Source organism: Oryctolagus cuniculus, chromosome 13 (genome assembly GCF_051225735.1).
Source record: "Oryctolagus cuniculus isolate XC-2025 breed Fujian yellow rabbit chromosome 13, ASM5122573v1, whole genome shotgun sequence".
Taxonomy (NCBI): domain Eukaryota; kingdom Metazoa; phylum Chordata; class Mammalia; order Lagomorpha; family Leporidae; genus Oryctolagus; species Oryctolagus cuniculus.
In genome coordinates this window covers 3,144,692-3,170,167 of record NC_142879.1, presented here as the reverse complement: position 1 = coordinate 3,170,167, position 25,476 = coordinate 3,144,692, and the positions used below count along the sequence as shown (strand labels likewise).

Sequence of the window (25,476 nt, the reverse complement as noted above, 5' to 3'; positions counted from 1 at the left end):
GCAAGATCTGGGTGTTAAGAGGAATCACTGCTTAGCATTTTCTGGCAATCATTCGTAGGACCAGTTTGCTGTGATGAATATTCATATATACATTTTTTCCCTCACACAAAATAGAAAGTACTATCTGGGGGCTGGCTGCTTCACTTCCTATCCAGCCCTCTGCTATGGCCTGGGAAAGCAGATGAAAAGCAGTGGAAAGCAGTGTGGGAGACCTGGAAGAAGCTCCTGGCTCCTGGCTCTGGATCGGCGCAGCTCCGGCCGTTGCAGCCAACTGGGGAGTGACCCAGCGGATGGAAGACCTTTCTCTCTCTCTGCCTCTCCTTCTCTGTGTAAGTCTGACTTTCAAATAAATAAATCTTTAATAATAATAATAATAAAGACAGTACTATCTGCCATACTGATGGTGGAATCATTTCCCTGCAAGGTGGTCCACTATAAAGTTCAGGGGTAGGCCAAGGAGGACCAGGAGATGCCAAGACAAGAATGGCTTTTTACATTTTTTTACAGTTGGAAAAAAACAAGAAGTGTAACAGTATTTTGTGACATGTAAAAGTTACATGAAATTCAATCTTCAGCGTTCACAAATAGAGTTCTACTGTCCGTGGTCTATGGCTCCTATCATTCAACAATGGCTGAGCTAAGGACATTCTGGACAATGAAGAACTGCACAGATGGCAGTGGTCTCGTGAGACTGTGCTGCTTAGTGATGCTGTAAACCCACACTCTGACCTGCTCCGTGGGGAGACTGCCTGAGGACACATCCCTCAGGGAGCATCGCGGCCTCTGAGCAATGCGTCACTGCAGTTGCCACAGGACCCAAACGCGGTATTCTCGTTGCTGCTGCTGCTGTTTAGCTTCCCCTAAGTTTTAGCAACAGTACAAATTGGCAGCATCGCCAGCCTGATGCGTATGACAAGCCAATGACATTGTATTACTAGTGCACACGCATCATGGCAAAGTAAGAGAAAAGCGGAATAGGAGACTTTAAATATCACATGTTTTTCTTTTATTTGACAGGTAGAGCTATAGACAGTGAGAGAGAGAGACAGAAAGAAAGGTCCTCGCTCCATTGGCTCACCCCCAAATGGCCGCCACTGCCGGACCCATGCCAATCCGAAGCCAGGAGCCAGGTGCTTCTTCCTGGTCTTCCATCCGGGTGCAGGGAACCAAGCACTTGGGCCATCCTCCACTGCACTCCTGGGCCACAGCAGAGAGCTGGACTGGAAGAGGAGTAACCAGGACCAGAACTCGGGCCCACATGGGATGCCGGTGCCGCAGGCAGAGGATTAACCAAGACAGCCATGGCACTGGCCCTAAATCTCACATTTTAATGATACAGCAGGGCATGGATCAGCTGTTATCAAATTAAATGGCAGAGCATTATGGTTATTTTGTAATTACGTGATATTATGAACACCACTGAACTAAACCATCACAATACTCCCAATTCAAAGAAAAGCAACCAACTGAAAAGTTAGAAAATGTTAAATGGACTGTCTCATCACAGCAGAATTTCTTCATAGAAATAAAAAAAAAAGCTATAGCCAAAGCAAGTTTCTGAGTGGCTCTTTGTTAGGTGAGCAAACCAACTGATTTCCTAATGGCGATTTAGTTAAGTCATGTATGACTGCAGCACGGAGAAAATCCATCAGGTTGAGAATATTAGCCTTTCTCAGAGAACGCCTGTTTGAAGAGTTCAGGTTGCTGGGCAGCATCAACAGTCAGTATTAACAAGGGCAACTCTGCCTGAGCCTTTGCCACTCGACAGGTGTCAGGCACCAGTACTGCCTCCCTCCTCCTGCTTATTCCAGAAGCCAAGGCCAATGTTGAAGAAGCTGAAGAATGGGTCTCTAGGGCAGTCCGTGAAGAACTGGGACAAAGGATTCCCAGAGAAATCGAGAAAACACTCATCATTACAACTTGAAGTACAATCTGCTATGATTTGTTACACCTGAGGATGGCAAAATTACAAATCTATGTGATGGGAAAAAGATTTAGGGGCCAGCGCCGTGGTGCAGCTTAAGCCTCTGCCTGCAGTGCCGGCATCCTATACGGGCGGCTGGTTCCTGTCCCTGCTGCACCACTTCCGATCCAGCTCCCTGCTATGGCCTGGGATACCAGTAGAAGATGGCCCAAGTGCTTGGGCCCCTGCATCCACATGGGAGACCCAGGAGAAGCTTCTGGCTTCAGATCCACACAGCTCCAGCTGTTGCAGCCACTTGGAGAGTGAACCAGCTGGTGGAAGACCTCTCTCTGTTTCATCCTCTCTGTCTGTAACTCTGCCTCTCAAATAAACACGTCTTTAAAAAAAGATTTAAAGAAACTTACAAAGCCAATTAAAATGCCAAGTGTTTTTAAAAGTCCATGACCAGGCCGGCGCCGCGGCTCACTAGGCTAATCCTCCGCCTAGCGGCGCCGGCACACCGGGTTCTAGTCCCGGTCGGGGCGCCGGATTCTGTCCCGGTTGCCCCTCTTCCAGGCCAGCCCTCTGCTGTGGCCAGGGAGTGCAGTGGAGGATGGCCCAGGTGCTTGGGCCCTGCACCCCATGGGAGACCAGGAAAAGCACCTGGCTCCTGGCTCCTGCCTTCGGATCAGCGCGGTGCGCCGGCCGCAGCGCGCTGGCCGCGGCGGCCATTGGAGGGTGAACCAACGGCAAAGGAAGACCTTTCTCACCTGTCTCTCTCTCTCACTGTCCACTCTGCCTGTCAAAAAAATAAAAAATAAATAAAAAATAAATAAATAAAAAGTCCATGACCATTCACCGCTGTATTCATCAGCAAGCACTCTGTGTGGTGTACAACAGTCTCATGCTGTTGATCCAGCAGTGCTAAGGGTGTCCTGAATTTGCTTTTAGCATCAGTGCCATGACTTCCTGCAGAACTGAATCCCCTGGCCTGGCTCACCACGCAATGGCCTTAGAGGGGGTGAAGTGTTATTGCTACTGGGTACATGAATTCCCCCACAAATTTGCAGTGCATGTATTTTCTGACCTGAGAGCTCTTGCAAAGATTGTCAGACCTTGAGACAAACACAAAGGAAATCTCGGTATTCCCAAACTGATTAGCCTTTGAAACTGAGGACCCTTCATCTAACATTCAGCTGGAACAGATTAAGTTAAATGTGTATGGAGGGGAGATACAGGATTCTACTAATGCCTGCCAAGCAGTGAACACGCTCGAATCAAATGCTTATGAACTGTTACCAGCCTTAGTATGTTTCCACTGATTTGCTGTTGTCACTGATTTTAGGTGTTTTCACTGATTTTATTTATTTGAAAGGCAAAGACAGAGAAGGAGACAGAGACAGACGGACACACACACACACACACACACACGCGTGCGCGGAAGGAGAGAAAACGTGAAAGTGGTTGGGTGGGGGGAGGTCCTGACACCTACACAGGTGACCTGGACTGAGATCCTGGATCCTGGATTCAGCATGGCCCAGCCCTGGCTGTTGCTGGTGTTGCAAAGACATTTTCAAAGAGGAAATAGGTAAAATCTCATCCCAATGCACCATCTAGAGCTGAACATTTGCAATCGATTTTAATGATAGTGCAAACTAAACTCCGATGAAATGAAACATTACTCCCCGCTCCCAATTATTCCCATTAATCCTCTTAGCAAACAAGTATTAGAAAAAAATTTTGAAAATCACAAAAAGGGAATTTCATCAATAAACAATTTTGTAGAAATCAATTTCTGTCTTGTTATGTAAGTATCTATAGAATATTTTTGATTCTGCCTCATGGTCCGCAAAATCTAAAATATTTATGAAAAAGGGTTGCTTAAATTTTCCAAATAAATATACATTTCACTTCCTGTATCATTTAATTCATACGTATTTGCCGAAGTCCTACACTTGGGGGTGTGGATAAAAGTTGTGGACACGCTGCATGTGCACAGCACCCACGCATGTACACACAGACTTTCCCATCGTTTAGGATTCTCCCGGGCCTCTGAAACCCACCAAGCACACGGGCCTCAGGTCTGCAAGCTGTCAATCCGCGGGAGCTCCACACAGGATATTCAAAGGCCCTTCACACTCCCGTCTTCCACATTCTGTCCCCTGCTCCCTCCCCTCACGTCCGTTTTGCCTGCATTTCTTTCCTTGAGCACAATGATCATTGCTACCTTGCAGCTGCACTGACCCACCTGCTTCATCCACACATGTGAGTGTGTAAATGAGGAAGACAAGTGAATCGGGGGTGGTGTGAAAACACACTCAACCTGAAATCCACATACATCCCTCACATTCAGCCAAGCCATAGCCTCTGTTTCATTTTTTTTCCATTTTAGGAATAAATGCATTTTCACAAATGAAATAAAGTAAGCTTACGATGAGGCGCGTGGAGGTACAGGTGAGCTTGCTAGAGCGGAAATGGCATATATCGCAATGCCTTTCATCTCAGACAATCCCGGAGGACGCACTTGTTACGGAGCCCTCTCTCCGGACGCCTGAGGGCGTCACACTAAGTGAACAAGGGGATTCTACGGCAGGAGCTCGAGCCCCGTGTTAGGAGGAGTCCCACCAAATCACCAGATGTATGTGTCTCAGTCTGGCGCCAACGCAGATCAGGGAAGACCCTCAGCAACTCAGGGAAAACATCGCGCCTACTGTCTACCTGGCCAGCTCTGGTGGGAGCGAACGGCAACAAAACACTTCCGTTGATTAAACACATCTGTTGATTAGCCATGATGTTTGCATGGCTAATCTTTCAGCAATGTTACTTTTTTTTTTTTAGAAGATACTTCCTCCCATGATTGCTTTCCTCCACAGACTTGTAGCTACAGAAAAAATCACTTAAAAGCCTACCTTAAATATAGTATCTCTGATACAATAAAGCTATTCAAACTGTACATAAAGACACTGTTTAAAAGGGAGATGTGGAGCTGGCGCCGCGGCTCACTAGGCTAATCCTCCGCCTAGCGGCGCCGGCACACCGGGTTCTAGTCCCGGTCGGGGCGCCGGATTCTGTCCCGGTTGCCCCTCTTCCAGGCCAGCTCTCTGCTGTGGCCAGGGAGTGCAGTGGAGGATGGCCCAGGTGCTTGGGCCCTGCACCCCATGGGAGACCAGGAAAAGCACCTGGCTCCTGCCATCGGATCAGCGCGGTGCGCCGGCCGCAGCGCGCTGGCCGCGGCGGCCATTGGAGGGTGAACCAACGGCAAAAGAAGACCTTTCTCTCTGTGTCTCTCTCTCACTGTCCACTCTGCCTGTCAAAAAAAAAAAAAGGGGGGGGGGGAGATGTGGAATAGTTATATAGAAGTCAAACAAGATTGCACACATTTTTTTTTTATTTTTTTATTTTTTATTTTTTGACAGGCAGAGTGGACAGTGAGAGAGAGAGACAGAGAGAAAGGTCTTCCTTTTGCCGTTGGTTCACCCTCCAATGGCCGCCGCGGCCAGCGCGCTGCGGCCGGTGCACCGCGCTGATCCGATGGCAGGAGCCAGGAGCTTCTCCTGGTCTCCCATGGGGTGCAGGGCCCAAGCACTTGGGCCATCCTCCACTGCACTCCCGGGCCACAACAGAGAGCTGGCCTGGAAGAGGGGCAACCGGGACAGAATCCGGCGCCCCAACCAGGACTAGAACCCGGTGTGCCGGCGCCACAAGGCAGAGGATTAGCCCAGTGAGCCACGGCGCCGGCCAGATTGCACACATTTTAAGTTCAAAGACAATGTATCCCTACATAGACGTGACAAATGAGTAGCATTTAATGAGCTGTTACTGTAAGTACTCCACACATACATATGTAGCCTTTGATCCTCACAGTAACACCATTATATAGGAGCTAGCATTATTCCCATTTTACAGCTCAGAAAACAAAGCTATGAGGTATGAAGCAAATTGTCCAAAGTCACAAAGCTCCTAGGTGGCAGCACTTGGGGTTGAACAAGTCTGTCTCAGAAGCCCAAGTTCTTAATAACTACTTAACAACCAGTATTGTCCAACATAAATATAGCACAAGCCATGTAGGTAACGTTAAATTTTCTTTTAGTCACACTAAAAACAGGAAATTAATTTTAATACTATATTTCACTTAGACAAAATATCTTTAAAAAATAACTCCTGTGTCTACCAATAGGCACTATTAATTAGTTGCCTTACATTATTTTCCCTGCAAAGTCTTTGATATCTGGTATGTATTTTATACTGAGGATCCACTTGTTTGGACTAGCACCATTCCTAGTGTGTATAGTCACATGGGGTAGTGTTTCTGATACTACAGAGAGTGGCACTAGACCATTCCTTCAGGAAATATTTCATTCACGTAGCAAGCATTTCTTGGGAGCTGCTACTGTTCAACAGACATTAAAGTAGGGAATATGCCCAACAAAGATCCATTCTTAAGAAATTTGGGGCCGGCGCCGTGGCTCAATAGGCTAATCCTCTGCCTGTGGCGCCAGCACCCCGGGTTCTAGTCTGGGTCGGGGCGCCGGATTCTGTCCCGGTTGCCCCTCTTCCAGGCCAGCTCTCTGCTGTGGCCCGGGAGTGCAGTGGAGGATGGCCCAAGTGTGTGGGCCCTGCACCCGCATGGGAGACCAGGAGAAGCACCTGGCTCCTGGCTTCGGAGGAGCGTGATGCGCCGACCACAGCGGCCATTGGAGGGTGAACCAATGGTAAAGGAAGACCTTTCTCTCTGTCTCTCTCTCTCACTGTGTACTCTGCCTGTCAAAAAAAAAAAAAAAAAATTTGGATTCATGGGGCTGGCATTGTGACATAGCAGGTGAAGGCACTGCCTGCAATGCTGGCAGCTCATATGGGTGCTGGTTTGAGTCCCAGCTGCTCCACTTCCAATCCAGCTCCCTGCTGGTGGCCTGCTCCAAGTGCCTGGGCCCCTGCAACTCATATGAGAGACCCAGATGAACCTTCAGGCTCCTGACTCTGGCCTGGTCCAGCCCTGTCAGTGGTAACCGACTGGGAAGTGAAACAGTGGATAGAAGATCTGTCTCTTCCTCTAACTCTGACATCCAAGTAAGTAAATAAATTAAAAAAAAAAAAGTTTAGATTGTGGGGCCGGCACTGTGATGCAAGAGGGTCAAGTAGCCGCCTGCAATGCCAGCGTCATGTCCTGACTGCTCCACTTCTGACTCAGCTCCCTGACAGCAGCCCAGGAGAGCAATGGAAGATGGCCCAAGTGTCTGGGCCCTTGCCACCCAAGTGAGAGACCCAGAGGAAGCTCCGGCTCCTGGCTTCAGTCAGGTCAAGCTCTGGCTGTTTCGGCCATTTGGGGAGTGAGCCAGCAGATGGAAGATCTCTTTCTAACTCTTTCAAATAATGTTTTTTTTTAAAGTTTAGATTTCTTGGAGAGAAATAGCTAGTAAGTATAATAAATAAATAATTTAAAATAAGGCGACTTGTGACGAGCGCTGTGAAGGAAATGAAGTAGCAGCAGGTGACCGAAAGCGGCTGGTGCCTGCCGTGGTGGGGAACCCGGTGAGCAGCTGTCCTTCTGAAGTACCTGCACTTGCCTTGAGTGCCATCCACTATGCAAAGGAGAAGACAGGCAGTGAGTACAGCCCTGAGAGGCATCACTGGACTACTGTGCTCTCCTCTGTTCTACTGTGTACCCTCTGTACCTCCAACATAATCGCCACGTGCTACCCATGCTCAGTTCATACAAAAGTAAAACGACTTTGGCCACCAGCAAAGAAATGAAGGCTATGTGTCTCTTTTGGGGCACAGCTGGGAAAAATAGCAGCACAAACATAAAGCGTTTAAAATATGATCACAGGGGTCCAGTGCTGTGGCACAGCGGGAAAAACCACCGGCTGCAATGCTGGCATCCCATATGGCCGCCGGTTCGAGTTCCGGCTGCTCCATTTCCAATCAAGCTTCCTGCTGTGGCCTGGGAAAACAGTGGAAGATGGCCCAAGTGCTTGGGCCCTGCATCCACATGAAGACCAGGAAGAAGCTCCTGGCTCCTGGCTTCAGATTGACCCAGTTCTAGCTGTTGTGACCATCTGAGGAGTGAACCAGCGGGTGGAAGACCTCTCTTTCTCTGCCTCTCCTCTCAGTAATTCTGCCTTTCAAATAAATAAATAAATCTTTAAAAAAATAGGATCACATGTCAGGACAAAGACCCCAATGGTACGAAATGGTACAGTTCAACTGTTTGCACATTTTCTGTTTCCTTCTATTTCAGACACCTGTACACTTTATACAGCTTTAACTCCTTCAAGGTATACACATTTAATTTCTGTATAAGCTGACAAGTTAGGAAACTCTGGACCCATTAAGTGAAGAGTACAAGAGTCACTGAGCATATGAAAAAATTCATACTTGAAGATAAAACACCTTGGAACAGGGTGCAGGGCACTAGCCTTAGACGCACGCAGACAGGTTCCTTCCCCGGGAGCAGCATTCCAAATGAGCGATACTGAATAACAGAGCAGTGCACATGGGAGGAAAGCCTGCTTGTCAATCTTCCATCAACAACAGTGACGGGGCAGACAGCACAAGGGCATCACACTTACGATAGACAGTCAGCTTTATGTCCTTGGCTTGCTTGCCAGCTGCATTAGACACAGCACACTGGTAGCGCCCCTTGTCACTTCTTCGTGCATTCTTTAGATGCAGAATTTGTCCTCTGTCTAGAAGTTCAATATTGGGATCGCTCAACAACAAAGGCCTAGAAAAAATAAAAATTTATTCCATAAATTTTTTTATTAAGGATTTATTTATTTTATTTTAAAGGCAGAATTACAGAGAGAGAGGGTGAGAAAGAGACAGAGAGAGAGAGAAAAGTTCCATCCACTGAGCTCACTCCCCAAATGGCTGCGATGGCCAGAGCTGAGCCAATCCAAAGCCAGGAACCAAGAGCTTCCTCCAGGTCTCCTAAGTGGATGCAGGGGCCCAAAATACTTGGGCCATCCTCCACTGCCTTCCCAGGCACACCAGCAGGGAGCTGGATCAGAAGTGGAGCAGCCAGGGCTCAAACAGATGCCCACATGCCATGCCAGCACTGCAGGCAGGACTGCTTTCCCAGGCGCATTAGCAGGGAGCTGGATTGGAAGTGGAGCAGCCGGGACTAAACCAGCACCCATATGGGATGCGGCACTGCAGGCAGTGGCTTTACCTGCTATGCCACAGTGCCGGCTCCCAGAAGTTCATTTTTATTTGCCCATGTTTCCTCACTCATTCACCACAACAAAAATCACTTAGTGATAACAAGTTGAAAACAGAATCAAAGTTGATTAAAAATGTGCAGTGATGCAATTAGCACTCATTCAGAAGAATGAAATCACTACACTGCTTTATTAATAGAAATTAGATAATCATCATTTTCAGATGAAAAGCTTCCCTATTTCCAACTTAACTTGTCTAATATTATTTATAATCAGTAGTGTCATTTTTTTCACTCATCCACTCTTACTCTTTCTCTATATTTGTTTTTATTACTAAGTACAGTTTAGTGTGACACTCTAGAAAACTCGGGCTAAGTAATACTATTTTAAAAAGTATTCTCAGGGGGGCAGCATTGTGGCACAATGGGTGAAGCTGCTGTCCGTGGCTTCAGCATCCCATACGGGTGCCAGTTCGTGTCCCGGCTGCCCCATTTCTGATCCAGCTCCTGCTAATGCAGCTGGGAAAGCAGCGGAAGACATCCCAAGTAGCTGGGCCCTATCACCCACATGGGAGACCCAGATGAAGCTCCCGATTCCTGGCATCACCCTGGCCCAGAACCAGCACATGAAAGACATTTTCACAGATGCCAATCAACAGTCTTCAGGGTACGCGTTTACAGCCTCCTCATCTGAGAACTGACCCCCCATACTCCAGCTAACATTTGAGATTTCAATGCTTTACTTTTTTGTCTGCATGACCAGTGAAAATCAAAACCGTATTTATTTACATTCATCAAGTCATTGAGGGTGAACTTTTTTTAGTATGTTAATTGCCTAACTATAATATAAAATCTCGGGCCGGCGCCACGGCTCACTAGGCTAATCCTCCACCTAGCGGCGCCAGCACACCGGGTTCTAGTCCTGGTCGGGGCGCCAGATTCTGTCCCGGTTGCCCCTCTTCCAGGCCAGCTCTCTGCTGTGGCCCGGGAGTGCAGTGGAGGATGGCCCAAGTGCTTGGGCCCTGCACCCCATGGGAGACCAGGAGAAGCACCTGGCTCCTGCTTTCGGATCAGCGCGGTGTGCCGGCCGCAGCGTGCCAGCCGTGGCGGCCATTGGAGGGTGAACCAACGGCAAAGGAAGACCTTTCTCTCTGTCTCTCTCTCTCACTGTCCACTCTGCCTGTCAAAAAAAAAAAAAAAAAAAAAAGAATAAAAAATAAAATAAAATAAAATCTCTTGCTTCTCTGAACATTTTTCATCACATTACATTTACTGTTGGTTATCTTCCTTATTGTTTTGCACAGTCTGGATGTAAGTGCCTTTCGATGCACTGTAACCCTTGTGACTCCTGGCTACTTCGGCCTCGGCTTAACCTGTTCCCTACACCACTCAAATCCACGAACTGAGCAACAGACACAGCAAAGGTACTCACTTGCCGTCTTTGAGCCAGTGGATGTCGGGGAAGGGGGTGCCTGTGACCCGGCACTCGAGGGTGGTGCTGCGGCTGAGGACCACTGAGACTTCATCTGGGGAGCGGGCTCCTATCACGCTGGGCGGAACTTGAACAAAGACATTTTACCATGAGAATCTATGACTTAACAAACAGGCTCGGGAGAAGGGAAGCAGGTAATCACTGATTTCTATGTTTCAACAAATCGTTAATGTTAAAAATATGACAAAATCTGTGTGCCCAAATATTAAATTTAAATACAGAAACATATTCATGAAAGATCTGTTATCTTAATACAGGATTCACTTGGAAGCATATATTCAACTCATATGCACAAGGTGTTTCATGAACCTGAAAATGTTTGATTTAATTTTAGAATTTTTTGAGATGTAAGGAGAGAAAGACAGCAAGCAAGCAGGAGGGATTGAGATTGCTCACATCTGCTGTTTGGCTCCCTAAATGCCTGACTGAGCTAGTCAGAAGCCATGAGCCAGGAACTCAACCCAGGCCAACTACTCCCAAGGTCTGCTAGAGTTGGACATGAAGTCAGGTATTCCAATGTGGGATGCAGGTATCTTACCTGCTAGGCTAAATGCCCACCTTTCCATGAACTTTTTTTTTTTTTTTTTTTTTGGACAGGCAGAGTTAGATAGTGAGAGAGAACGAGACACAGAGAAAGGTCTTCCTTCCGTTGGTTCACCCCCCAAATGGCCACTACAGCCGGCGCACTGTGCCGATCTGAAGCCAGGAGCCAGGTGCTTCTTCCTGGTCTCCCATGCGGGTGCAGGGCCCAAGCACTTGGGCCATCCTCCACTGCACTCCTGGGCCACAGCAGAGAGCTGGCCTGGAAGAGGGGCAACCGGAACAGAACCGGCGCCCCGACCGGGACTAGAACCCAGGGTGCTGGCGCTGCAGGTGGAGGATTAGCCTAGTAAGCCGCGGTGCCGGCTCCATGAACTTTTCGAAGTACCTTTATATAACTAAATATACTACTGTTATACATCAGAGATAACGAATGACATCATCAACTCTCACGAAGTTCAAGTTCTCATATTACGCTGTCATGCTGTTTGAAATGCACTGCCTTTATCTCTTACAAGAACGATGCTAAGGTCCGCTCAAGCTGTCCACGCTGTCACAGGACAGGGTATGTGGGCTTTTATTTTGGGAGTATGGAGCACATCACGCAGCTCCTGTACACCTCCCTCACATCTCAGCCTCGTCCTTCACCCCAAGTGAGGTGCTCAGCTTCCGGAAAATGAGCAGACACTAGAGGTTGCAGGAGGGGAGGGGCATGTGTGGTCAGGTGTGTGTGTTAAGACCACACTGGCTGCTGAGTGAAGAATGGGCTAGACAAGCCACAAGTGAGTTGTACTGCACGACACTCTGGGTGGCTACTTGCTAGGGAGCTTCCTGCCCACCTAACTGGAGAATTTGACATTAGTAGTAATTTCCTGTTTTACAGAAGATGGTACTACTTTATTTTATTGGAGACTTTTGGGTCTACAACTCCAGGACTTCTCTGTATTACAAGTAATAACCACATTCAAACTTTCTGCATCAGGTTCTGAATAACCTCTGTTAAAGACAAAAATACAGAGTGGAACAGACGGCGTTTCTTCTATCGATTTTTTTTTTTTTTTTTTTTTGGACAGGCAGAGTGGACAGTAAGAGAGAGAGACAGAGAGAAAGGTCTTCCTTTGCCGTTGGTTCACCCTCCAATGGCCGCCGCGGCTGGCACGCTGTGGCCAGCGCACCGCGCTGATCCGATGGCAGGAGCCAGGTGCTTCTCCTGGTCTCCCATGGGGTGCAGGGCCCAAGTACTTGGGCCATCCTCCACGGCACTCCCAGGCCACAGCAGAGAGCTGGCCTGGAAGAAGGGTAACCGGGACAGAACCGGCGCCCCGACCGGGACTAGAACCCGGTGTGCCGGCGCCGCAAGGTGGAGGATTAGCCTAGTGAGCCGTGGCGCCGGCCCTTCTATCGATTTAATGTTTTGCTTTTTCAGTTACCTCTCTGCATACTGCGTAAGAAACGCACCCGAAGCACAGTTTTTTCAAAGCCCATCTTCCTTACCGAGCACATGGATATTAAAGTCCTTCTGAGAAGTGCCCGCGACGTTCACTGCTCTGCAGGAGTATCGTCCCGAGTCCTGCAGCGTGGCCGAGGAGAGCTTCAGGGTCCTCCCATTGCTCACGGTCTCAATAGTGCTGCTCTCCTGCACCTGCAGGGGCCCGAGAGGTCAGTGTTACCTCCAAACCGGATATGAACACACAATTAAACACTGAACTAAAACATCTGCATCACTAATCGTGAAAAACGAACAGCTGAACAAGTTCCTCTCAGTGCAGAAGCAAGGAGTGCCACTTTACCAGCACGTCATCTTTGTACCACGTGATGACGGGAGGTGGCGTCCCTTCCACGTCGCAGGAGAGACTGGTCAGCTGGTTCACCAACACGGACACATTCGTTACTTGTTCTTCATCTTTAATTACAGGAGGAACTGCAGAGACAGAAGTCACAGCCAGGCGGTCATCATAAGTATTACCCTAAAGTTTCTTTACAAAGGACTTTACAAAGCAGATTCTGAGATTTACTGGCCAGAACAGCTAGTCATATTCAAGCATATACTTATTGTAAAAAGCCTTGACCAACATATTTATATACAAAAAGTCTTACTATTACTATTTCAGGGTTTTAAATTCAATGGCAGAATTCAGGACAAATTTAACATAGAACCTATGTATTTTACATACCACTCAAAACACAACCTGTTGTAGGGGGTATTACTTTTTTTAAAAAAGGCCTTATTTATTTATTTGCAAAACAGAGTGACACAGAGAGAGGAAGAAACAGAGAAAAAGATATTCTATCTGCTAGTGCACTCCACAAATGGTTAGCAAGAGCTGGGGCTGATCCTGGCTGACGCCAGGAGTGCAGAACTCCATCTGAATCTCTCCTGTGCATGGCAGAGGCCCGCGTGTTCAGGTCAGCCTCTGCTGGCTTCCTGGGTGCATCAGCAGGGAGCTGGATCAGAAGCACAGCAGCCAGCACTTGACCCAGCTCTCCATTATGGGATGCTGGTGTTGCAGGTGGCAGTTTAACCCACTGCACCACAAGGTTGGTACCAAGAGGTCTCAATTTAAGTCACAGGAGCCTTAAATCTCTATGAAAGTCAATATTCACCAAATTTTCAAATGCATCTGGCATTTTACTAATGCAAAATGGCATATGTATAAGATTTTTACTGAGGGGTTCTACATAATAGTGAACACATGGTAACAATCGCAACACTCACCATTAATAAAGCAAGGTTAAATAAATCATTGTATAGCTACACAGCGGCATACTATAGATAAAGAGTTAGGAATACTGAATAGTTCCCAAGATAAGCCATTTTGTGAAGCAGATGAAATGCAGACTAAAGAGTATAACTTTCTACTCTATGTAAGTGAAAAGAGGATAAATATTATACATCTGTCACTCCCCCTCTTCGTGGAGGAACGACACAGGACCCTGCGCTGTTCTTTCGTCTGCTCGGCCCTCCCCGGGTTTGCTGCTGGTTCTTCCCGGGTTGGCTACCGACCCTTCCACCTCCGTGGAAGGGCAGTTCCCCCTGGCCACATTCCCCACTTCCGCAGGGGAGCGGCACACCGCCAGCCGGCTCTCTCGGGGGCTGCACAGGTGTTCCCTTAGATGTTCCCCTTAGATGTTCCTGGTGCATGCCGTCTCTCTCCTCCTTTATAGTCCTCCTCTGCCAATCCCAACTCGGCTGCCCACACGCCGAGTACGCTGCTCTCCTCCAATCAGGAGCAAGTCCTACAGTTTATTGGTTGAACTGGAGGCAGCTGTGCGGAAGCTGTTTTCTTCTCTCCCAGCGCCATATTGTGGGAGAGCAGATGCATAGAATAAGTCTTAATTCCAGTAACTCAGTCTAGTCCGAGTTGCTCCCCACAGATCCCCCTTTCTTTTTATTTTTGGCGTTGATACGCGCCTGTCTTCGGTGTCCCGTGGCACACACTCTGCTCTGCTTGCTAGAGTTGCCACAGGTTCTTACAAGTCCTATCAATCAGGCAAACCGAATCCGGGTCCTCTCTTCGCCATGTTGTGAGGAGGTTTTTAGGCGCTGATGCGTGCCTGTATTCGGTGCCCTGCAGCGCATGCTCTGCTCTGCCTGCAGGGGCTTACAAGCCCTAACAATCAGGCAAACCGAATCCAAGCCTTCTCATTGCTGTATTGTGGGGGAGACTTATTAGTGTTGGTTCGTGCCTATCTTCGGTGACCTGCAGCTCATACTCTGGTCGAGCTGCCTACTTGTGCTTACCGCCTTAATCAGGCAGACCGAATCCAAGCCTCCTAATTGCTGTATTGTGGGGAGGCCTTACTGATGTTAATTCGTGCCTGTCTTCGGTGACCTGCGGCGCATAAGCTGCTAGCCGCCCGCAGGTGCTCATCGCCTCACTTAATCAGGCAGACCGAATCCAAGCTTTCTCATTGCCATGTTGAGAGGAGGCCTTTCTATTTCTCTATTTCTCTATCTCCGGGCATTCCTATTTCTCCCATTTTACTTCTATCTTCCAGCATTCCTATTTCTCTCATTTTACTTATAAACTTCTGTTTCTCTTATCCCCGCAGCTTCCCGCTCTCATTTTACTTCTAAACTTCTGTTTCTCTTATCCCCGCGGCTTCCCGGCTCCCGCCCCGCGGCACCTTCACGGCTCCGCGCGGCTTCCCGGCGCCTCGCCCCGCCGGCGGGCTCCCGGCTCTGCGCGGCTCGGCTTCACGCGCACACTCCGCGGTCTCTCACTAGCCCTTTCGCGTCTGAACCACGGCCTCGCGCCAGCCCCGCGTTCCCTATCTATTCACGCCCCGTGCTCTCTCTGCACGCGGCGGCTTCCGCGAGTCACACAGTGTAGCTTGCGTCTCCGCCACTAGCATTCAATCCAAGTTCCCCGGGCTAGCCTGGCGAATTCAACCCAGCTTACGCCTCCGCCCCACGGTTTGGCTTCCCGTCCTTTGCTCCCCGGGCTAATCAGACGGATCCCACCCAGGCTTACGTTTCCGCTTCTGGTTTTAATTTTTCGCCCCCTATTCCCGGGCTAACTTGAGAATCCCAAAGTGGCTTTCATTTCCGCCTCGACCTGCCCCCCGCGGCTTCAATTTCCCTAACATTTTTCTCTACCCGGTATGTTTCCCCAAGCTTTCCTCCAACAATATTCCTCCCTCATTTCTCCTGGCCTCTCCCCACAGTCCGTATCCGAGTCTGTTTGTTCTAGCTTTCACTTTCGCTTTCGACCTTAGAGATTTCTCCCAGCTTCCCCCCGTAGTCCGTAGTCCGTATCTGAGTCTATGCCTAGGCTTTCAATAGCTTCTTCCGGCACCTTTTTCGTCCGGCTTTTCCCTAGGCTGTTTGCTAGTCTCTCTCTCTGGTATTTTTCACTTCTTCCCTCCTAGGTTTCCTATCCGAGTCACGGCACCATTATGTCGCTCACCCTCTTCGTGGAGGAGCAACACTAAACCCTGCCTAGGCTTCATATCAGAGTCACGGCACCATTATGTCGCTCCCCCTCTTCGTGGAGGAACGACACAGGACCCTGCGCTGTTCTTTCGTCTGCTCGGCCCTCCCCGGGTTTGCTGCTGGTTCTTCCCGGGTTGGCTACTGTCCCTTCCACCTCCGTGGAAGGGCAGTTCCCCCTGGCCACATTCCCCACTTCCGCAGGGGAGCGGCACACCACCGGCCGGCTCTCTCGGGGGCTGCACAGGTGTTCCCTTAGATGTTCCCCTTAGATGTTCCCCATAGATGTTCCTGGTGCGTGCCGTCTCTCTCCTCCTTTATAGTCCTCCTCTGCCAATCCCAACTCGGCTGCCCACACGCCGAGTACGCTGCTCTCCTCCAATCAGGAGCAGGTCCCACAGTTTATTGACTGAACTGGAGGCAGCTGTGCAGAAGCTGTTTTCTTCTCTCCCAGCGCCATATTGTGGGAGAGCAGATGCATAGAATAAGTCTTAATTCCAGTAACTCAGTCTAGTCCGGATTGCTCCCCACATACATCCATATTTTATCGTAACTACACACACACACACACACACACACGTACACCCACAAAGTGGCACTTTCCCTTCCTGTGGAGAGGAGCACTAGATGGCCCAGCTCAGGGTCAGGAGGAGTTTACTATGTACCTTTGCTACCACTGGGTCTCAAATAATGTGAAGTCTTAAATCAAATAAACAATCAGAATACCAGTTTCTGTTTGATAACACATTTATTCACATTAACATTACAGAATACCACATTGAGGAAGTATTTTAAATATTTAATAACTGGAAAACTTACATATCCCCTTAGATGGTCCTGGCATCTTCATTGGGACTTACCATGGACTTTGAGGTTGTACTTCCTCTCTGCGGTGCCGGCTTCATTGACTGCCACACAGATGTAGTCCCCACCATCAGACGGTGCAACGGAAGCAATGACCAACAACCTGCCGCCTTCCAGGACGGAGATACCAGGCTCTCTGCCGGTCAGCTCTCTACCGTTGTGTAGCCATTTGACAGTGGGCTTGGGAGTACCTAAATGAGAAATTAAAGCCTCATGATATTTTACCAAAAAAATCAGAAATAATTATTACATATAAAATGTATCAAGGAAAATTCAAATTTTTGTCATGATTGTAATGTGCACCAACAGGTACTATGTACTTTTCTGACAAAGGAAATTAAATTGAAGAGGCTATGCAAAGTAACGCCTCTAATTCCTGATCAGCCGTGAGACCCAGAGTCCCTGGTGTGAAGATTTTTGGAGCTGTTTTCATTAGAATACCCACGATGATGGTAAACGAAGCATCTTCTTGGTGAGTTCCCAGTGACAATTAGGAAAAAATTGCATTAATTCAATTGATAAAATACAGGGAGGTTTAGGAGTAAAGACACAACTAAGGTACTAGCACAGGAAGGTAACACGAAGACTGCCTAGCCAGAGTGCACACTGAAGCACAGGAGAGATGCTGTCTAATTCACTTTTTCAAAGGCCTGACATGGTGGAGGTAAGGAACGTCTATCCACGCACCTTCCGGAAATCTCACTCAGTTAAATCAAGGATAGTAGCTCAACCCCTGAAAAAACATAGTTGAGGAAGCAGTGAGCAAATTGCTTTCCAGGATTTATTTATGACAAAGAGAGGGAATGGAAGTAAATGCTAATAAATAAAAATGACAGAACCACTGCAGAGTGAGCAGCAGAGCCAAAAGGAGTATCAGAAGGAGACGAAGAACTCTGTACTAGGAATAAGTGCACTCGTCAGCAGTCAACGTGCCAGGCACTACTCTAAATTAAAAATCCACTTTATCCCCATGAAGATAAAATAAGCACATTAAATAAAATTAATATTATGACTTTGTTAATGATCCTGTGTTACATGATAAAAATGCTGAAAGATGGATAAGGACAGAAGAATGGCAGGAATACACAGAATTCCACTGCACTAGACGCAAGTTGAGGTAAAGACTCATAAAGGCTACAAAAGTTAAACCTTTAGGAGAAAGGGAAGCAAAGACTGGCCTATGTACTGTGCTCGTAGTCAAACATCGACTGATATGGAAGGGCAAATAAAACAGATGGACGCCAGCTGTCTGGTCAGGCTGTCAGGCAAGAATCATAATTACTACTTACATTCCACTCATGCCTTCATGCATGTCTACCACACTTTGTTGAGTTGATAAGTGACAACAAAAATGAACAAACAAAAGAAACAAGCTGCGTTGTCTTCATTCTACAAGTGGTAAAGCTACCACGATCAAGACATCATTCATAGCAACACACAATGAAGGCATCCAGGTACTTTAAATGAATGCCCAGGTGAAAATGAATGAGGCAGAGAGGCTTTTCAGAGCAGAGAGAAGTCAGGGATCCCGTGAGAAGAGGGGTGAGTGGTGGGGACCCCGTGAGAACAGGGGTGAGTGGTGGGGACCCAGTGAGAACAGGGGTGAGTGGTGGGGACCCAGTGAGAACAGGGAGCAGTGGATGCTGCAGGCAGGAGAGTGGTGGGGACCCCGTGAGAACAGGGGTGAGTGGGGGCTGCAGGCAGCTGAGTGGTGGGGACCCTGTGAGAACAGGGAGCAGGGGGGCTGCAGGCAGGTGAGTGGTGGGGACCCCGTGAGAACAGGGGTGAGTGGGGGCTGCAGGCAGGTGAGTGGTGGGGACCCCGTGAGAACAGGGAGCAGGGGGGCTGCAGGCAGGTGAGTGGTGGGGACCCCGTGAGAACAGGGAGCAGGGGGGGCTGCAGGCAGGTGAGTGGTGGGGACCCAGTGAGAACAGGGAGCAGTGGATGCTGCAGGCAGGAGAGTGGTGGGGACCCCGTGAGAACAGGGGTGAGTGGGGGCTGCAGGCAGGTGAGTGGTGGGGACCCAGTGAGAACAGGGCGCAGTGGGGGCTGCAGGCAGGAGAGTGATGGGGACCCTGTGATAACAGGGAGCAGTGGGGCTGCAGGCAGGTGAGTGGTGGGGATCCCATGATAACAGGGAGCAGTGGGGGCTGCAGGCAGGAGAGTGGTGTGGGGAACCCGTGAAACAGGGAGCAGTGGGGGCTGCAGGCAGGAGAGTGGTGGGGACCCCGTGAGAACAGGGGTGAGTGGGTGCTGCAGGCAGGTGAGTGGTGGGGACCCCGTGAGAACAGGGAGCAGTAGGGGCTGCAGGCAGCTGAGTGGTGGGGACCCCGTGAGAACAGGGAGCAGTGTGTGTGTGCTGCAGGCAGGAGAGTGGTGGGGACCCCGTGAGAACAGGGGTGAGTGGGGGCTGCAGGCAGGTGAGTGGTGGGGACCCCGTGAGAACAGGGAGCAGGGGGGCTGCAGGCAGGAGAGTGGTGGGGACCCCGTGAGAACAGGGGTGAGTGGGGGCTGCAGGCAGGAGAGTGGTAGGGACCCTGTGAGAACAGGGAGTAGTGGGTGCTGCAGGCAGGAGAGTGGTGGGGACCCCGTGAGAACAGGGGTGAGTGGGGGCTGCAGGCAGGAGAGTGGTGGGGACCCCGTGAGAACAGGGGTGAGTGTGTGCTGCAGGCAGGAGAGTGGCGGGGACCCCTGAGAACAGGGGTGAGTGGGGGCTGCAGGCAGGAGAGTGGTGGGGACCTGTAAGAACACGGGTGAGTGGGGGCTGCAGGCAGGTGAGTTGTGGGGACCCCGTGAGAACAGGGGTGAGTGGGTGCTGCAGGCAGGAGAGTGGTAGGGACCCTGTGAGAACAGGGAGTAGTGGGTGCTGCAGGCAGGAGAGTGGTAGGGATCCCGTGAGAACAGGGGTGAGTGTGTGCTGCAGGCAGGAGAGTGGTGGGGACCCCGTGAGAACAGGGGTGAGTGGGGGCTGCAGGCAGGTGAGTGGTGGGGACCCCGTGAGAACAGGGAGCAGTGGGGGCAGCAGGCAGGAGAGTGGTGGGGACCCTGTGAGAACAGGGAGCAGTAGGGGCTGCAGGCAGGAGAGTGGTGGGGACCCCGTGAGAACAGGGGTGAGTGGGGGCTGCAGGCAGGTGAGTGGTGGGGACCCCGTGAGAACAGGGAGCAGTGGGGGCAGCAGGCAGCTGAGTGGTGGGGACCCTGTGAGAACAGGGAGCAGTAGGGGCTGCAGGCAGGAGAGTGGTGGGGACCCCGTGAGAACAGGGAGCAGGGGGGCTGCAGGCAGGTGAGTGGTGGGGACCCCGTGAGAACACGGGTGAGTGGGGGCTGCAGGCAGCTGAGTGGTGGGGACCCCGTGAGAACAGGGGTGAGTGGGGGCTGCAGGCAGGTGAGTGGTGGGGACCCCGTGAGAACACGGGTGAGTGGGGGCTGCAGGCAGCTGAGTGGTGGGGACCCCGTGAGAACAGCGAGCAGTGGGGCTGCAGGCAGGTGAGTGGTGGGGACCCCGTGAGAACAGGGAGCAGTGGGGGCAGCAGGCAGCTGAGTGGTGGGGACCCCGTGAGAACAGGGGTGAGTGGGGGCTGCAGGCAGGAGAGTGGTGCTGAGCACCCAAGATCCTTACTCTTCTCAAGCAGCTTTCCTGCCAGACCCTCACTGCCTCCTGAGACGCAAAAGCTCGCTAAGTCACTGTTTAAAATGGGCAGAAAGTGGAGTAATCACTGGGACAGCCACCACTCAGAGATGGAAAAGCTTGCTAGAGACGGAGTTGGCCTTGAGCACAGGCACACGTGGGAGCACTCGTGGAGCAGGCCACGGCAGCCCTTGAGGAGGGCCACGGCTTAGGCTGTGCCAGACTGCCACCGTGCATGGAGGCGCTGCAGATGCACCGCAGAGGGCGTCACGAGCCAGAGTCAGCACCCACAGCAAGGGTAAGAGTGGCACGCCTCTTTCACATCTGAGGGGACGGCAGCAACCTGTGGCCAGGCACCGTGGTGGCACAGAGCCAGCAATTCAGGGAGAGGAGGGGCTTGCAAACAAGCTGCAAACTGGTCCTGGGATTGCCAGCGGAAAGTAGACACGGGAGAAGGGGTTTTTAAGAACAGAAGTGTTCAGAACTTACACTTCTGGCTAACAGAGATAAATCTCGAGTATCCTGAATAGCTCCAGCTGTCACATTTGAGAGGAAAATCATACTGAAAAAGAATGAAATACACAGAAGGAAAACAGATTCGATCGGCCAAATCTGAAAGACGGGAAAATCTCCATAAAGTGCAATTCTTGGGAGGGAAAAACACCTGTTCAAAGAGCTGTTTGTGAAAGGGGTTAGCTGTTACCAAACTCACATGTTAGAACAAGGACAGACTGACAGCGGAATTTCACAGCGATGACGATTTAGGATAAATACAGTGGAATGATATTATGGCAATGCCTATAACTCTGGGTAGTACACACCTCTTACAGGGCATGGAAATGCAATGCGTTGACTGGCCAGTCTTTCCTGGAATGGAGTGTTAAATGGAGAGTCTACCTCCTCCACTGTGGGTGGTTCTGTGAGAAAAACAAATGCAGTATCAGTGGCTTTTCTTGGGCAACTTCAAATGCTGCCGAGGCACCATCAAGCACCTGCATCGATCAGCGGCTACACCTATTACCCTGAACATGCCTGAACGTGATGGATTCTTGGCCAGAACAGCCCAGAAGCAGGGTCTGGCTTTGTCCTGGCTTTCTCACCTGCCTAGAACACGCCAGACTCCTGGCAGGAACTGGAGGAGCATGTGCTGCTCGAGAGAATAGACACTGATGGTTCACACCTCAAAACACGGCCAGGGCCGGAGGCGGGCAGTGACCCTTCCTCCAAGGGACCGACTGTAAGACGAGGACCTGTCACTGAGAATGAAGTCCTACGCCAACGCCCTCAGCCCCCGCGTCCCTCAACCAGAAGCAGCGCACAGGGGGCTATCCACAGTGCTTTCCATTGCTGCATCTCCCACGGCAACTTCTCCTGCAAAAAGTAGATGTGCAAGAATGGACGCAGGCTGCGTGAGAGAACAGTAACGCTTCTTCATGAACAGTCTCCTTTCAGTTAGAGTCACAAAAGATCATCAGAGAGGTCTTCCCCAAACGGTCCTAGACTCGCTCATACAGACCCTGGCGCTTTCCCTACGCCCTGCCCCCACCGCGAGCGTTCCACGTCATACAGCACCTTGGACATGTAGCGTTATCTCCGCTTCGTCACTGCCTGCTACGTTCGTGGCGACACACGTGTAAAGGCCCGCGTCTGAGAGCGCGGCTTGCTGCAAGCTCAGAGTCCCATCGGGACGGCTCAGGCGCTGCACCCCATCGAGCAGCAGGGTCCGTCCACCCTTCACCCAGGTCAGGACGGGGCGAGGCGTCCCCTGGGCGTTGCAGGGAACATCCGCTCTCTGCCCGATCCGGACTTTCACATGTTTTGGGCCACGCTGTATCTTTGGAGGCACTGGAAATAACAATGGAAATTAATGATTCAACCAAAGAAAAGTTTAAATGGGAGCTCCTTACCGTGAAGCATCATAGAAAAGTAGAACCGTCTCAAGCTGGAGATCTGGAACCAGGGTCGGCCTGCTCACCAGCTGGGGGGTGCAGAGTGGCCACAGGTGTCCTGAGGCCTGTTACCCTCCCAATGCAGCAAGATCCCACTCCATTACATGAATGATGGGACATAACAAATACAAAACGGCCTTCCAAACTGGAGCAAAGCCAGTATTTGAAAAATGTAATTTAAGGTTTCAAAACCTCCTCTAAGAGGCAATCCAAATACGTTTGCTAACCTAAGAGTGAAACAGAAGGCACGCCTGTCCCGCGCTCCGTCTGTCCTCTGCACAGGGGCGTTAGGAAGCCTCCCCTAAGGCGTCTGTGGATTTCAGAGGGGGGGCTTGGCCTTGTCACTTCCCTTTGTCTGCCTCCCTTCAGAAATCCAAGTGAAGGAATTTACGTCAATAATTGCGAAGGATTCCTGCTTTCCACACCAATGCCCTGTGTATTGTGCAGTCACTTTGAGCCACAGGTGTTTTTTTTTTTTTAATTAATTAATTTATTTGAAAGGCAAAGCAAGAGAGAGATCAAGATCTTCCGTCCACGGATTCACTCCCCCAGATGGCCACAACAGCCAGATCGGAAGCCAGGAGCCAGGAACTCCATCTGGGTCTCCCACAGGGGTGTGGGTCCAAGGACTTGGGCCTCTTCTGCTGCCTTCCCAGGCACATTAGCAGGGAGCTGGATCAGAATTGGAACAGCCAGGACTGGAACCTGTCTTCTGTTACGGGATGCTGGTATCATGAGCAGCAGGTTTGCCCCAAAGATCATTATTTTAGGAAAGAAAACCAAAGGTCAGAGAGGTTAGGTGATAAATGAATGCCCTAGAGCTGTAAACAGGACTCCCATCTGGTCTCCAAACCCGCTGTCGAAAGGACCATTTGACCTTGCGTGACCATTTGGTCCTGTCAAACTGCAGGATGCAGCAGACCAATTAGAGTGGTCAAGAGGGCAATGAATCAGGAAGCAGGACTTTTCCAGTCGCAGAGCTATCTGAATATGAGAGCGCTTCAGAAAGCAACTGTGTATCGTGTAACCAGGACACGTGTGCCTCTCCTGCAGCTACCGCTGAGTGCAGGCTGCTGGCTGTGTGGCAGCAGCCACGGCCCCATCCCCGGCACAGAGCACCTTCAGCAGGGAGCCGCCGGCTGGGACCCCTACCCATGAGGATGGCGTCTTCCTTAAAACTGACCAAGGGCGACACACTCCTCCATTCATGACATTGCAACTGGTGCAGACAAGGATGAGAAGTACCAGGCTGGCCTAATGCAAAAAGGGAGCTTGCGGCCGGCGCCGTGGCTCAATAGGCTAATCCTCCACCTTGCGGCGCCGGCACACCGGGTTCTAGTCCCGGTCGGGGCGCCGGATTCTGTCCCGGTTGCCCCTCTTCCAGGCCAGCTCTCTGCTATGGCCAGGGAGTGCAGTGGAGGATGGCCCAGGTGCTTGGGCCCTGCACCCCATGGGAGACCAGGAAAAGCACCTGGATCCTGGCTCCTCCATCGGATCAGCGCGGTGTGCCGGCTGCAGCGGCGGCCATTGGAGGGTGAACCAACGGCAAAGGAAGACCTTTCTCTCTGTCTCTCTCTCTCTCACTGTCCACTCTGTCTGTCAAAAAAAAATAAATAAATAAAAAAAATAAATAAAAAATAAAAAATAAAAAAAAAAGGGAGCTTGCTATAAAGGGCCCTTTAAATTCAATGAAGCAGAATGTGAAGAAAAAACCCCATAACACCACCAACTTATTCCCTTACAGGGAACTATGGCCCATCCCTCAGACTCGGAAAGGCCCCAGACACAATGACAAACACACTGGCTGTTCTTAAGACAACGACAGGACTGATGAGTGTGAAACTCGAAGAAAGGTGTGTGCAAGAGTGAAAGTGCGCAAGGGTGAACGTTGTGGGCATATTGTGACTGACGAAGTGGAAACTGACTGGATGGTCAGGGCCTTTAATGTGCACGATCCTGATGAGGCCAATTATAATGACATTAATGACGTCAAAAGGCTGAAACCCAGTGACTTAGAAGGTCCTGGGGACTGCTTCAGAGGGTTCAAGTTTCCTGATAGAAAAACAGAAAATGAACTTGCTTTCAGTGTAGAATTTAAGGATAAGGACTTTGCAGTCAAAATTATTAAAAGCACTTATGACCACTGGAAAGCTTTAGTGACTAAGAAAATGGACAGAAAAGCAATCAGCTGTGGTGTGGTGCACGAAGCTGCCACCTGCAACGCCAGCAATCTATTTGGGCACCAGTTCGAGTCCTGGCTGCTCCACTTCCAATCCAGCCCCTTGCTAATGCGTTTGGGATAGCAGCAGAGGATGGTTCAAAGGCTTGGGCCCCTGCACTCACATGAAAGACCCAGAAGAAGCTCCTGGCTCCTGGCTGCAGCCTGGCCTGGCTCGGTCTTTGTGGCCATTTGGAGAGGGAACCAGCAGACAGGAGATTTCTCTCTCTCTGTCTGTCTCCCTCTCTAACTCTGCCTTTCAAATAGATAAATATAACTTATGAAAAAATCAGCTGCATGAAGACAACATCTGAGAACCTCTTCAAGTGTGACCCCGATGCGGCCAAAGCGGCCGAGGCTGCCGGAGCCCCAGCAGGTACCTCTGTCTGCCCAACACCAGCAGAACTGGACAAGTGGCCCTATCACCACAAACACCAGTGTGGTTTCTCCGGAATACAAGCTGATGCTGCTGCAGCCTACTCACCTGGAAGCCTTGGATGCAAACCGAGTCGCTCTTCACTAGGCCTGCATTGACAAGACTCATCTAACTACAGCAACTGCTGCTGGCACTCATCCAGTGCCCTCAGAATACAATCTGTCCAAAACTGCTTCCCATTATTTCAACTAAGATAAATAAATAAAAATTAAATAAAAGTTATTTTTTATTTATTTGACAGAGTTAGACAGTGAGAGAGAGAGAGAGAGAGACAGAGAAAGGTCTTCCCTCCGTTGGTTCAGCCCCCAAATGGCCGCCACGGCCAGAACTTCGCCGATCCGAAGCCAGGGGCCA

At 50.2% G+C, this 25,476-nt stretch overlaps 2 protein-coding genes across 3 annotated transcripts in view; one reads left to right on the top strand and one right to left on the bottom strand.

Moving 5' to 3' along the window:
- Positions 1 to 25,476, bottom strand: part of HMCN1 (hemicentin 1) — a 469,239-nt gene that overhangs the window by 183,325 nt on the left and 260,438 nt on the right. For both annotated transcript variants that reach the window (XM_051820384.3, XM_070055057.2), the window contains exons 24-30: positions 22,092 to 22,364; positions 21,341 to 21,436; positions 16,888 to 17,082; positions 12,885 to 13,015; positions 12,589 to 12,736; positions 10,495 to 10,621; positions 8,473 to 8,627 (exon numbers count right to left, since the gene is read on the bottom strand). In XM_051820384.3, coding sequence (XP_051676344.3) covers positions 8,473 to 8,627; positions 10,495 to 10,621; positions 12,589 to 12,736; positions 12,885 to 13,015; positions 16,888 to 17,082; positions 21,341 to 21,436; positions 22,092 to 22,364 — 1,125 coding nt within the window. The remainder of the gene's footprint in view (positions 1 to 8,472; positions 8,628 to 10,494; positions 10,622 to 12,588; positions 12,737 to 12,884; positions 13,016 to 16,887; positions 17,083 to 21,340; positions 21,437 to 22,091; positions 22,365 to 25,476) is intronic.
- Positions 23,202 to 24,858, top strand: LOC103351064 (inorganic pyrophosphatase). The gene is given in 3 exon segments (XM_089311934.1): positions 23,202 to 23,253; positions 23,379 to 23,491; positions 24,142 to 24,858. Coding segments are annotated over 3 exon segments (795 nt in total). The 3' UTR covers positions 24,772 to 24,858.